Below are 12,171 nucleotides of genomic sequence, written 5' to 3'. Positions count from 1 at the left end.
TCAAGACCCTGAGACTGACAGTCCCCAGGGGCAATGGGGAGAGGCCAATGCTCCAGGTCAGCCTGATTGACAAGGCAGGTAGGCCAATGAGGGAGTCAGGAGGCCAGGGGGTCCCGTCCTCTGTGTGAGCTGGAGCTGCCTGGCCAGAGGGGCTGAGCTAAGGAGAGAGCAGGAGCCTGAGGGGCCAGAGGAGCAGCCCAGGTTGCTGGGGCAGAGCAGCAGCAGTGCCGAGGCAAAGTGGGGCTGGAGCTGGAGCTGGGTGCAGTGAGCAGCTGAGGAGAGCAGGGGGGACCCTGGGCAGAGGGCCCAGTGCAGGGAGACACCCCACCCAAGAGGCCCTGCAGGCCAGACTGGGGGGAGGGGGTTGGTAACCCCGATGGGGTGGGTGGGTGACACTGGGGGAAGGGTCCTGCCACCTGGAGCCTGAAGGCGTGTGGCCACGGCCAGAGCAAGTGTCCAACCCGCAGCATCCCTGGAGCACAGCCAGGGCCTGGGCAGTGGCCTGGGACATGTGAGGAACAGGCTGTGAGCTGCCCTGACAGTCCAGCCAGGGCTGGTTGTGGTGTCCCTGTGCCACAGAGCCAGGTGACAGGTTTTCCTTTAACCTTTCCCATTCTTTCCTTATTTTTTAAATTGATTGCTCTTTAATACATTGTATTTGCTTTGAACTCTAGGCAATGATCAGTGGGTTAGGGAAGTGTCCAGTGCGGAGAGAGCACCCCGAAGTGGGGACACCCAAGCCCCTGCCCTAAGTGACCATGACAAGGTGGGGGGTTGAGCCCCCCAGGAATCCTGGGCCCAGCCTTGTTGGGGTTACAAGGACTCTGCCACACAGGAGAGTGGAAGGGGAGCCCTCGAGGTCAGGCAGGCCTCTGGGTAAAGGGAGTGGGAGCGAGGACTCAGATCCTTTCGCTAGCCCATTTCACTGGGGTAGTGTATAAGCCAGGAAAGTTCCCCACAACAGCGGGACCATTCCCCCGCTCCCCATTAGTGCCACTGGGGAGAGGGCTGTGCAATGTGCATGGGTGGCAGCAGTACTGTGGGATCAGCAATTAAGGCACAAATTGAAATGAGACATGTACGCTGCTGCGTGTGTCTGTCCCTGCCTGCTCTCTGGTTTGGAAACGGTGGGGCTTACGGAGATGGGAGAAAAGCAGATACAGGCAGTAGAAAATAATATACTGAGGAGAATGGCAGGCAGACGGTGGGTAGACAGTGTGCACATGGAAGGAATTAGGGGGAAGATGAACTTGGGCCTGTGAGTGATAGATAGGCTGGAGGGTGCGCGGTTGTGGTGGGCTGGACGTGTGATAGGAATGGGAACAGCAAAGAAAGCCTGGGAGGAAGAGGATGGCAAGAAAGGGCGTGAGAGACTCACGATATGATGGAAAGAAAAGAGCTGGAACGCCCCAGTGCCATGGACCTGAAGGAGAACTGTGGGCCCTCCACCCCTGTGTAAACAGGAAAAGAAGTGAAGAAGCAAAGTGAAGTGAGCAATTAGCTTGTGAGCTCTTCAGGGCAGGGACTGTTTTCTAGTCTCTGTACAGTGCCTAGCACAATGGGACCTCACGACCATACTAAAAATACTAAAGGAGCAGCTGGGTGCCTGGACACAAAGTCATAGGCAAGGCTATGTCTGAGGTCTCCCTGCCCAGAGGGTGCCACCGATGGGCACTGAGGTTGTTGAACATTCCCCTGACCCCCAAACCTTGTTACAGTGAGAGACACGGTGCAGATTTGAGGGTCACAACTGGGACGGCACACAGAGCAGCTCTCCACATCCCTGCGACATTGTCCAGCAACGCTGCATTCCGTGTGCGAGCCCTTTGGCGGCAGAACCGGGACAGAAACAGACCCAGAAATGGACTGGGGTTCCTTCGGGGGATGTTAAAACCCCTGCGTGAGCTGTGCTGTCCCACAGAGGGCCTCTGCTGTCACTCACCTTGAGGAGCCCCTGCAGCTCACACAGGTAGGTCAAGGCCTGGTCCTCCTGCAGCACAGCCCCTTTCTCTGTACAGCCTGGAGCCAAAGCAAGCAGTGAAGGAGAGACAGGGGTGAGGAAAATGTTATAGCAGCAGCTGCAAACATTGAGTCCAGCACTCCCCAGGCAGCAAATGCCTTGTCCACCCCCAAAAAAAGAGCCTTGCTGCTAAGCATCATGCTCAGGTCCAGGGTGCCAATAGAATTAACAGCCAGGAGGAGCTATCAGATCATCTGGTCTGACCTCCTGCATGTGCCAGGCCAGAGAACTTCACCCAGCTCCCCCTAGATTAAGCCCAAGACTTCAGTCAAAGTATCTGAGTCCTCTGGAAACTGAACTGTTGTGCCAAAGGGAGAGACCAGGAGCGACCAAGGCGCCACCACTGCCCCTGCAGAGCAAGTCAAACCAGCAGAGGACATTAGACTAGGGGTGACCATGTAGGGAAGGGAGAAAGAATGGACCAGCAGGTGACTGTCACCACACTTGTGTAAGAAGGAACTCAGTGTCCGGTTAGTGATTCTCCAGCACCTGCCATCAGGGATCTCCAAGCCCTCTGCAAACGCTGATGAACTGAGCCTCCTAACCCCACGGAAGTCAGAGCAGCTTTCACTTACAGGGAGGAGCCCTTACTTTGAATCATCTTGTTCAGCTGGGCCAGAAAAGCATCGCACCGGGAGCACTTCCCCTGGGAGTGGCTGGCACGGCCCTGCCTGGGGCCCCAGTTCTGTACCTCTGGGGGGCCTGATGCCTGGTTGTGTCGGTGGGCGTCGTCTTTCAGGACCTCCACTTCTGCCAGCTAGTCAGGATGCAAAGGGGAGTCAGACAGGAGCATTTAAAAGTGTGACCTGTGCATGGGCCAGTCACTGAGACAGCTACAGACTCAGTGGGACAGAGCTTCTGGCATAAGGGCTAGTGTAACCTATTGGAACAGGAGAGCGATGCCCTCTGCCCATAGGTACCGCACAGGCAGCAGCCACACCAGCTTTCCTCCACCACCCTGCAAATGTGCCTCTGTCGTGACCTAGTGGGAGCCCCACAAGGAGGAGTGGGGAGTTCAGTCTCTGTGGCCCTTTTGATCCTTGTCCGCTGTGCTGGTAGTGGGGGTGGGGTTTTAAATGCAGACACCTCCCTCCCCTAGGAACCAGGCCAAAACCACAATCTCCTTTCATGGGGGCTGCCAACCCGCCACCAGCTTTAAGAGCCCAAGGAGAGGGGCTGGATTTGAACCGGTGGCTCCACAGCTCAGCCTCAGTCTTCTGAGCCATCCAGCCCCCCTGCGATAACATCCCACATCATCCTCGCTCTTCATCGGCGGTGATTCACTCCAGCCTACTAGATGTTGGGAAGGGATGGCGAGTGCAGAGAGCATCTCCACGGATTCATACCCACCGTCAGTGCTAATTAGCTCTCTTGCGTCACACTACTAACCGCTCCCCAGCCTGCCCGGGTATCCTTCCCCCCAACCGCTCCCCAGCCTGCCCGGGTATCCTTCCCCCCCAACCGCTCCCCAGCCTGCTCGGGTATCCTCCCCCGCGACCGCTCCCCAGCCTGCCCGGGTATCCTCCCCCGCGACCGCTCCCCAGCCTGCCCGGGTATCCTTCCCCCCAGCTGCTCCCCAGCCTGCCCGGGTATCCTCCCCGCCAACCGCTCCCCAGCCTGCCCGGGTATCCTTCCCCCCAGCTGCTCCCCAGCCTGCCCAGGTATCCTCCCCCACGACCGCTCCCCAGCCCGCCCGGGTATCCCTCCCCCCCAACCGCTCCCCAGCCTGCCCGGGTATCCTCCCCCGCTACCGCTCCCCAGCCTGCCCGGGTATCCTTCCCCCCAACCGCTCCCCAGCCTGCCCGGGTATCCTTCCCCCCAACCGCTCCCCAGCCTGCCCGGGTATCCTTCCCCCCAACCGCTCCCCAGCCTGCCCGGGTATCCTTCCCCCCAACTGCTCCCCAGCCTGCCCGGGTATCCCCCCCCACTCCCCAGCCTGCCCGGGTATCCTTCCCCCCCCACCGCTCCCCAGCCTGCCCAGGTATCCTCCCCCACGACCGCTCCCCAGCCTGCCCGGGTATCCTTCCCCCCAACCGCTCCCCAGCCTGCCCGGGTATCCTTCCCCCCAACCACTCCCCAGCCTGCCCGGGTATCCTCCCCCGCAACTGCTCCCCAGCCTGCCCGGGTATCCCCCCCAACCGCTCCCCAGCCTGCCCGGGTATCCTTCCCCCCAACTGCTCCCCAGCCTGCCTGGGTATCCTCCCCCCCCAACTGCTCCCCAGCCTGCCCGGGTATCCTTCCCCCACCTCCACTCCCCAGCCCATCCTGGTATCCTTCCCTCCAACCACTCCCTAGCCTGCCCGGGTATCCTCCCTGCCCCAACCGCTCCCCAGCCTGCCTGGGTATCCTCCCCCACCACTCCCCAGCCTGCTCGGGTATCCTTCCCCCTCCCCAGCCTGCCCTGCTACCCCCCCAACCACTCCCCAGCCTGCCCGGGTATCCTTCCCCCCTACCCCGCCAACCACTCCCCAGCCCGTCCTGGTATCCTTCTCCCCAGCCTGCCCGGGTATCCTTCCCCCCTTCCCCCCAACCGCTCCCCAGCCTGCCTGGGTATCCTCCCCACCCAACTGCTCCCCAGCCTGCCCGGGTATCCTTCCCCCCAACCACTCCCCAGCCTGCCCGGGTATTCTTCCCCCACCACCACTCCCCAGCCCGTCCTGGTATCCTTCCCTCCAACCACTCCCTAGCCTGCCCGGGTATCCTCGCTGCCCCAACCACTCCCCAGCCCGCCTGGGTATCCTTCCCCCCAACCACTCCCCAGCCTGCCCGGGTATCCTTCCCCATCCGCAACCTGCCCCAGTATCCTCCCCGCTCCATGTAACAAGTAGTAGCAGCCGGGGAGTGTTAGGGCAGCTAGACAATTTGGATTAACTTGCCCAGGGCTGTCATGGAGATGGGGCAGACTAGAGGAGACATAGGCCTAGGACACACCTGTGCTGCTGCACAAAGGCTAGTCTCCAGCACAAGAAGTTCTCTCCAGCCCTGTCATAAGAACATAAGAACATAAGAACGGCCGTACCGGGTTAGACCAAAGGTCCATCTAGCCCAGTATCTGTCTACCGACAGTGGCCAATGCCAGGTGCCCCTGAGGGAGTGAACCTAACAGGCAATGATCAAGTGATCTCTCTCCTGCCATCCATCTCCATCCTCTGACGAACAGAGGCTAGGGACACCATTCTTACCCATCCTGGCTAATAGCCATTTATGGACTTAGCCACCATGAATTTATCCAGTCCCCTTTTAAACATTGTTATAGTCCTAGCCTTCACAACCTCCTCAGGTAAGGAGTTCCACAAGTTGACTGTGCGCTGCGTGAAGAAGAACTTCCTTTTATTTGTTTTAAACCTGCTGCCTATTAATTTCATTTGGTGACCCCTAGTTCTTGTATTATGGGAATAAGTAAATAACTTTTCCTTATCCACCGTCCTCTATCATCATCCCAAGAGCTTCACGCAATGGCCATGATGTTCCAGAGGATTGAGGTTCTGAACAGATTTCCCCAGTGCGCTGTTCAGAATCAGGGCCATGTGTTCTTGGCTGCATACTGGCTGCTGGATTCTTTTGGAAATCTGGCCCCACTTGTCAGGCCCAGGCACCCAAAAATCCAACCTGCAGAGTCCTCTGGAAAGTCCTGGCCATAGTGTGAGGCTGTTGTGCGAATGGGGTAAGATGGAGCTGCAAAGGAAGATTTGGCCCTAGCTGTGTTACGATCACAGTGTGAATTTAGTGACACCCCCACACAAAATCATATGAGCCTTTCCTTGGAGTGCCCTGGCATGGAGGAGACACACGGACACACAGCTTTCTCAGGCATTACCTTCAGCTCTAATGAAGAGGCTTGAATCTCCAGCTTGGTTTTTTCCATCTCACTTGCTTGTTGAAGGTGCCTCAAGGCCTGTTCTCTGTGGACACAAGTCCCTCCTTTAGTGAAACTGCTGTTGTCTGGAAGAGCCTCCACCCACCCCCCCTCGACCCCTCTGCACTGTTGCACCATCTTTTATGCTGCAAAGTCTGTGACCATGGATCTGGGGGGTCTGTCCTGTCTCGAGAGGCTCCAGTCGCATGTAACTCATGCTGCTCTCGTCACAGCTCCACATGGTCCCATATGGCTTCATGGCTCCAGAGCATTGAGCGGAGCCCCAAGCAGGGAGCTTGAGATCCTTTAAGGGGGGGCTCCTCCCACTGGTAACCAACCTGCTCCCTGTTAAACAGAGGTGGGTAACATGAGCCCATGCACATGCAGGGCCAGACTATGGTGTAGGTAGCAAGGGAGGAAGAGGCTGCATGGGGGGCTGCACACCACGAGACTCTGTGCTCGGGGGGTCAGATTGTGCCCCAGAGATCAGTGCACAGAAGGACTCCCCGTGCACAGGTCCTGTGAGCAACGGGAGAACATCAGCCACTCCTGCAGCAGCATCCCTGCCCTGTCCCTCAACCCAGGCAGGGCATGTGGAGAGGGGTGGGTAGACAGGGGTGGAGCTAATGCTCCCCTTAGAAACTTACAGGGATTATGCAGGAGAGTTAGTCCAGCCTGGAGCCACCCAGGCTAGAGGGGGTTTCCAGAAGAGGGAAGTGCTGGCAGTTCAGCTCTCCCAGGAGCAGAGAAAGCTGAAGTATCCTGAAGCCAGTAGAGAGACACAGGGGCCTTCAGCAGATCCCTAGGGAGCCTCCCCACACTAAAGGTGGAGAGAGGAGCCTGATGGAAAAGTCAGGATGACACTTTGTGAGGGGCATCTTGCAGGGAAAGCCCATCCCTGGCCCCTCTCCCACAGCTTTCCCCACTGCACAGCATGACCCAGGCCAGTGCAAGGATCTAGTGCCATGGCTGGTGCTATCCTCTCCCAAAGGGGCAGGGCCTAGTTTGCTCCTCCCCCTAGGGTGACTGGATAACAAGTGTGAAAAATTGGGTCGGGGGTGGGGGGTAATAGGTGCCTATGTAAGAAAAAGCTCCAAAAATCAGTACTGTCCCTATAAAATTGGGACATCTGGTCACCCTACCTCCCCCTCTCCCTGGCCCATCCCACTCCTAACATGGGGCCACCATCCAGCCCTCAGCCTGGCTCTTCTGGCTGAAAGGGGCCCTATCAATCTAGTTCCAAGGGCTCCCACCAGTTCCCATCTCTTCTGCTCTGGAAGACCTGGGGCCCAGCTCCACCCTAGCGCAGCAGTTAAGCTCTGCAGGTACGCACTGGTTCTCAGTTGCTCTCCCAGCACAGGGCTTCCATGTGGGGAGCCTACCAGAACCCGCCTGTGGCAGCCTTCACGCCACAGTGGAAGGGCTTGCTTTATAACCAGGTTTTTAACAAACCACCCTCCTGGCACAGGATGGGCGCCTGGGCCCCGATAGATGACTCAGCTGCAGCTACCTACGTTATCACTGTACTAGAGGTGGCTCGGGATCCGGCTGTGCTGACCCCAGCTGGTGAACGTCTTAGGGATATGATCCAGCTCTAGCTTTTGGCTTGTGGGTCTAAAGAGAACTTGCCTCCAGAGCCAGGAGTGCCTCTCACATGCCTGGTGCTTGGCATTCCCAGGGCTGACTGTGGGGCAGGCAATGCTAGCTGCCACACATTGCGGCATCTAGATAGTTTCTGACACGTGCCCAACAGAAACGTTTCCCTTTATTAACTAGTGCAATCCCTCTCTCTGGTGGCCAGAGCGGGGTTCAACGCAACAGAGACAAGAGTTTGCTGGAGATGGGTATGAACCAAAACTCTCGACCCAAACTGCCTCCCTCTTCCGGAATGCTGGACCCGGATCTCTTTGTACGTCACCGTCCCTGGCATTGGGCCCTCTCTGCTGCCACTGCTATAAATGAGGTGACTGCAGCAGCCAGGCAGAGGCACGGAAATGCCCACCTGAGAAGCAATACACCGTTTCTTTCCCACGTGCATCTCCACTTTCCACATGGGGGCGGCGTGTCCCCATGGGATGTCCCAAAGGCTAGTGGAGCAGAGCTTTGGTCTACCTGGAGCCATGTTAGAGGGGACAGGTCTACTGGGTTTGCACTCACCACCTCATCACGTTGCAGGTCTCGGTGGGAGCCTGCCATGGCTGTTCCATTCACAGACAGGGCCAGGCTCATTCCTGGTGCAGCTCCATTGGAGTCACACCAGGGATGATTCTGGCCCATACCTTTTAAAGTTACACGGCAGGGGAGTTGTGCCATGCAGTGGAGACAGCGCAGCCTCCCCTCGGGTTTCCTTAACGGGGGCAGCATATGGAGCACCCACAGCTCAGTACTGCCCTAGGACTGAATCCCTGCTAGCTCCGTACCTCTCCGCCAGCTGGTGCTCCAGAGAGGCGACGAGTTGTTCCAGTCTCAGCTTCTCTGAGCTGCATTCAGTGTACTGGCAACAGACAGAGGATGCAGGTTAGAATTACTCAGTGAAGTCACCTACTTCATCATCAGCCGCACCTGCTGTCTGCTAGCTACTTACGCAAGGGCTATTTGAGTTACCCCAGATGAGGAGCTAGCCCAGACAAGCTCTGTGTTCCTTATTCACAGGCACTACAATGGCTGGTTCTGGGCTGTATTCTTATCTCATGGAGTCACCCCTGACTGACACCAGAGTAGGGCTCTTTGGTGGTGAATCTAATTTGCTAACGTCCAAGAGAAGGGTGTAGGGCAGCTCAGACTGGGGTTGAGGTAGATCTCCACAAACAGCCAGGGACTAATCCGGCCACCTGCCAGGCATGTGCAGTGAACTCTGGGGAACCACTAAGGGAGCTGATCCAACCAACGGACACGTACAGGCACAGAAACACACACTACTTTGAGATGAGTCCGTCTGAGGGGAGAGGCAGCCTGGTTCCATGGACAGAAATTGGCCTGGGACTCGGGAGACCAGGTTGGTCAATGGAGTGACCATGTGCAAGTCACTTCCCTTCCCATCCCATCCTTTGTCTGGCTTGTCTATTTTGACTGGATGCTTTTTAGATCAGGGGAAGTCTCTCACTCTGGCTGTGTCTACACTGCAATTGGGAGATGTAATTGCAGCCTGTGTACAGTCCTGATCAGTTAAGGACTAAGGCAGCCTGTACCACCACTGCCAAGGCTACACTGCTATTTTTAGTGAGTGGCTCCATCCAAGCTAGCTCAGGCATGCTGCAATCACACCTCCTGATTGCAGTGTAGACATATCCTCTGTGTTTGTACAGTGCCTAGCACAACAGGGCCTTGATCTCAGCTGAGTACCCTAATACAAATAATAGTATAATAACCCAGCATGTCTGCAGGACGTTCAGACAAGTTTGGTACCTGGCTCCTTGCTGATTCTAACTCCAGGTGTTGTTCTTCCAGTGCGGTATCACGTGTTTTCAGCATGTCCCAAACCTTCTGCAGCTCTTCTCGGACCAGCACTAACTCTGTGTCTACTTCCTCCAGGGAGGCCTGAAGCATGAGAGAGAAAAATTGGCATTGGACCCCTCTGCCAATAAGCTGTGCAAGAGGAGCAGAGAGTCAGACGCCATTCGGGGGTATTCCATTTCCAAGCACATTTATGAAAGAGCTTCCAGATACGACAGCGATGGGTACTTTAGAAATGGATGTAATATAAAACCAGACGCATTCCCTGATCTCAACAGGCTGTTCTAGCCACGGTCACGCAGCAGATATTGCCGCACACCAGATCCTACACCAGCCCCGGCTGTGGGACGCAACCAACTTCAGGTGTTGCTACAGATGTCCACAAAAGCCAGCGTGAGCCTATGGAGTATTGTCAATGGGTCACCTTAGTTCTCAACAATACTCATTACATGCCAACACCCAGGAGAAGTGATGCCAGTGGAAGGTGAGGATGGGTATCTCACCCACAAACTGTCCATGGGTCCTGACACAGTGCCAGGCATGGACCAGCCATGGAATTCATGTCCAAGCAAAACCTTTGACCCTCTTAGAACTCTCCCAAAAGTTCCCAGGGCTGAGTCCGAGACCCGCCCAAATGTACTGGCCTTGCTCCTACACTGAGATCTCCTGGGCCTGCATGCTGCCTCTTGGAAGGTCAGAGTCCAAAATGCTCAACCAAATGGTGGCCTAAACGCTGGACTCTTGTGGGAAGGAAGCTGTGTGCCACACGGAATAACACTCAGACCCTTGAAATGCAGCGTATTCCTGACAGAGAGAAACGTGGACGCAGCTTGTTCCAGGATCAAGCCCCTCTCAAGCCTTCTGCATATTTCCTGGCTTGTTGGGAAACAGAGGGAGGCTCTACACTGGGTGTGATTATTATGGCCAGTGTCACCATGTTCTTGGGTTAGCAGCGACTATATTCATCTAATAATATTTTCCATTTATTTCAACACCTTCCATTCCCCAGGACCCTGTCATTCTTCCCCATTGGAGAGGAAGGGTCAGCCAGTGGTTAGGACTTGAAAGAGCTGGGATCAATTCCTTATTCTAGCATAGACCTTCTGGTGTGACCCTGGGCACATCACTCAGCCTCTCTGCGCCCCAGCTATACGACGGGGTAACAGCACTGCCCTACCACACAGGGGGCTGGGAAGAGCAATATATTGAAGATGACAAGGTGCTCAGAGACCACAGTATTGAGGAGCAGATAACAGCCTCAAGCTGAGCACCACATTTCTGCCAGACTCACAGAGCAAAACAAGTGCTTGTTTATTTCAGAGTAAGGAAAACAACAGACCAAGGACAAAATGCTCCAGGGCCAGATCCTCAGCCGGTGTAAATCTACGCAACTCCACTGGATTTAAATCAAGCACATGCGTAAGTGCTTCGTTCAGCTGGGGCATCAGGCCCCTAGAACTGGCTGCTCTGAGAGCCTGCAGGCCACCCCTGCCAAGATGAGTTACTGAACGCCACTGGCACGGCTGCAGTTGTACCTTGTACCAAGTCACTCTAAGTGTTAAGACGTCAGGGTAGATCCTCTCACCTTGATGTCTCCTGGCTGCTTAAGTTTCAGTTCTTCTAATTCCTAGCAGTAAAAGAAAGGAGATTGAGGGTACGGCTATACTACCCACCGCATTGGTGGGTAGTGTTCGATGTATCAGGGATCGATTTATTGCGTCTCATCTGGACGCGATAAATCGATCCGCTAATCGACGCCCGTACTCCATCTCGGCAGGAGGAGTAAGCGCAGTCGATGGGGGTGCCGCGGCAGTTGACTCGCCGCCGTGAGGACGGCCAGGTAAGTCAAACTAAGATACTTTGACTTCAGCTACGCAAATAGTATCTTATTGTGTATCTTAGTTTGAACCCTGCCCCCTAGTGTAGACAAGCGAACCCTGCCCATTCTCTTCCTCTGCACCCTCCTCATGCTGTTCCCAGGTCTGCCTGCGGGGACTTTCTTCTCCTGGAAGTTGCGTGGTTCGTTTTCACATGTCCTCATCTCTTGGCATCCCCCACAGGGATGCACATATTCATCCCCACCATGCCCTGAGACTGGACTGCTCCTGGCACATCCCCACAGTGGGGATCTCTGTATTTCCTTTGTGTAACTATCATCTGCCCAGTGTCTCACTCCTAGTTTCCTGTCACTGGGCTCTGCAGAACCCCCTAAACCCCATAGTTAGGAGAAGTTCCTTAGCCGCATGGGAACAGACTGTGCTCTCCATTAGCCAGTATGAGCCCAGAGCAACTCCACTGTCTGTGGATTCACCCTGGTGTAACAGTAGAATCTGGCCCAGAGACTCTTCCCTAGGAGGCACTCATCAGCAGGAAGGGACCAAAGAGAAGGTATCACACTCCATGATACCCATCCTGTCCTCTGCAGCACTCTCGGATTCCTACCCTCCCCCTCCATCACCTCCTATGTGTCTACACACAAAAGCTGTAAAGTACACATCCAGCCCGCACCTCTCTCAGAGTCCAGATCAGCGCCTCCTTTTCCTGCCGAGATGCAGTCTCCCTCTGGAGCTTCTGCTTCAGGCTCTCCACCTCAGACAGGCCCCCTGAGGCCATCAAGCTCTGGGGGCTCTCCATGGCCAATGATTCTCCTTGAGGACTGGAAATCTGAGAACTGAGATACAAAGCAGACACCGTTCACCATCAGTGGACACGGTCCTCATTTCAGCAGAGTCCCTGGAAGGACCTTCATTCTGCTCTACAGCATTGTCTAGGATGTCCTCCAACTCCCCCAGGGGCTGCGATCATCACTTTAAGAGCCCACACACAGATAAAAGTCTGATCC

At 55.9% G+C, this 12,171-nt stretch overlaps 1 protein-coding gene across 8 annotated transcripts in view; it reads right to left on the bottom strand.

The window, feature by feature from the left end:
• Nucleotides 1-12,171, bottom strand: part of LOC123344212 (protein lava lamp) — a 42,715-nt gene that overhangs the window by 7,483 nt on the left and 23,061 nt on the right. For all 8 annotated transcript variants that reach the window (XM_044980143.1, XM_044980140.1, XM_044980141.1 and 5 more), the window contains 7 exons: nt 11,838-12,000; nt 10,915-10,956; nt 9,282-9,413; nt 8,297-8,370; nt 5,838-5,922; nt 2,612-2,777; nt 1,943-2,019 (listed from right to left, as the gene is read on the bottom strand). In XM_044980143.1, the coding sequence (XP_044836078.1) occupies nt 1,943-2,019; nt 2,612-2,777; nt 5,838-5,922; nt 8,297-8,370; nt 9,282-9,413; nt 10,915-10,956; nt 11,838-12,000 (739 nt within the window). The remainder of the gene's footprint in view (nt 1-1,942; nt 2,020-2,611; nt 2,778-5,837; nt 5,923-8,296; nt 8,371-9,281; nt 9,414-10,914; nt 10,957-11,837; nt 12,001-12,171) is intronic.

The sequence above is a fragment of the Mauremys mutica genome, chromosome 11 (genome assembly GCF_020497125.1).
Source record: "Mauremys mutica isolate MM-2020 ecotype Southern chromosome 11, ASM2049712v1, whole genome shotgun sequence".
Classification (NCBI taxonomy): Eukaryota; Metazoa; Chordata; order Testudines; family Geoemydidae; genus Mauremys; species Mauremys mutica.
Note: the sequence above shows the minus strand (reverse complement) of the source record. Positions and strands in the feature narration are given on the sequence as shown.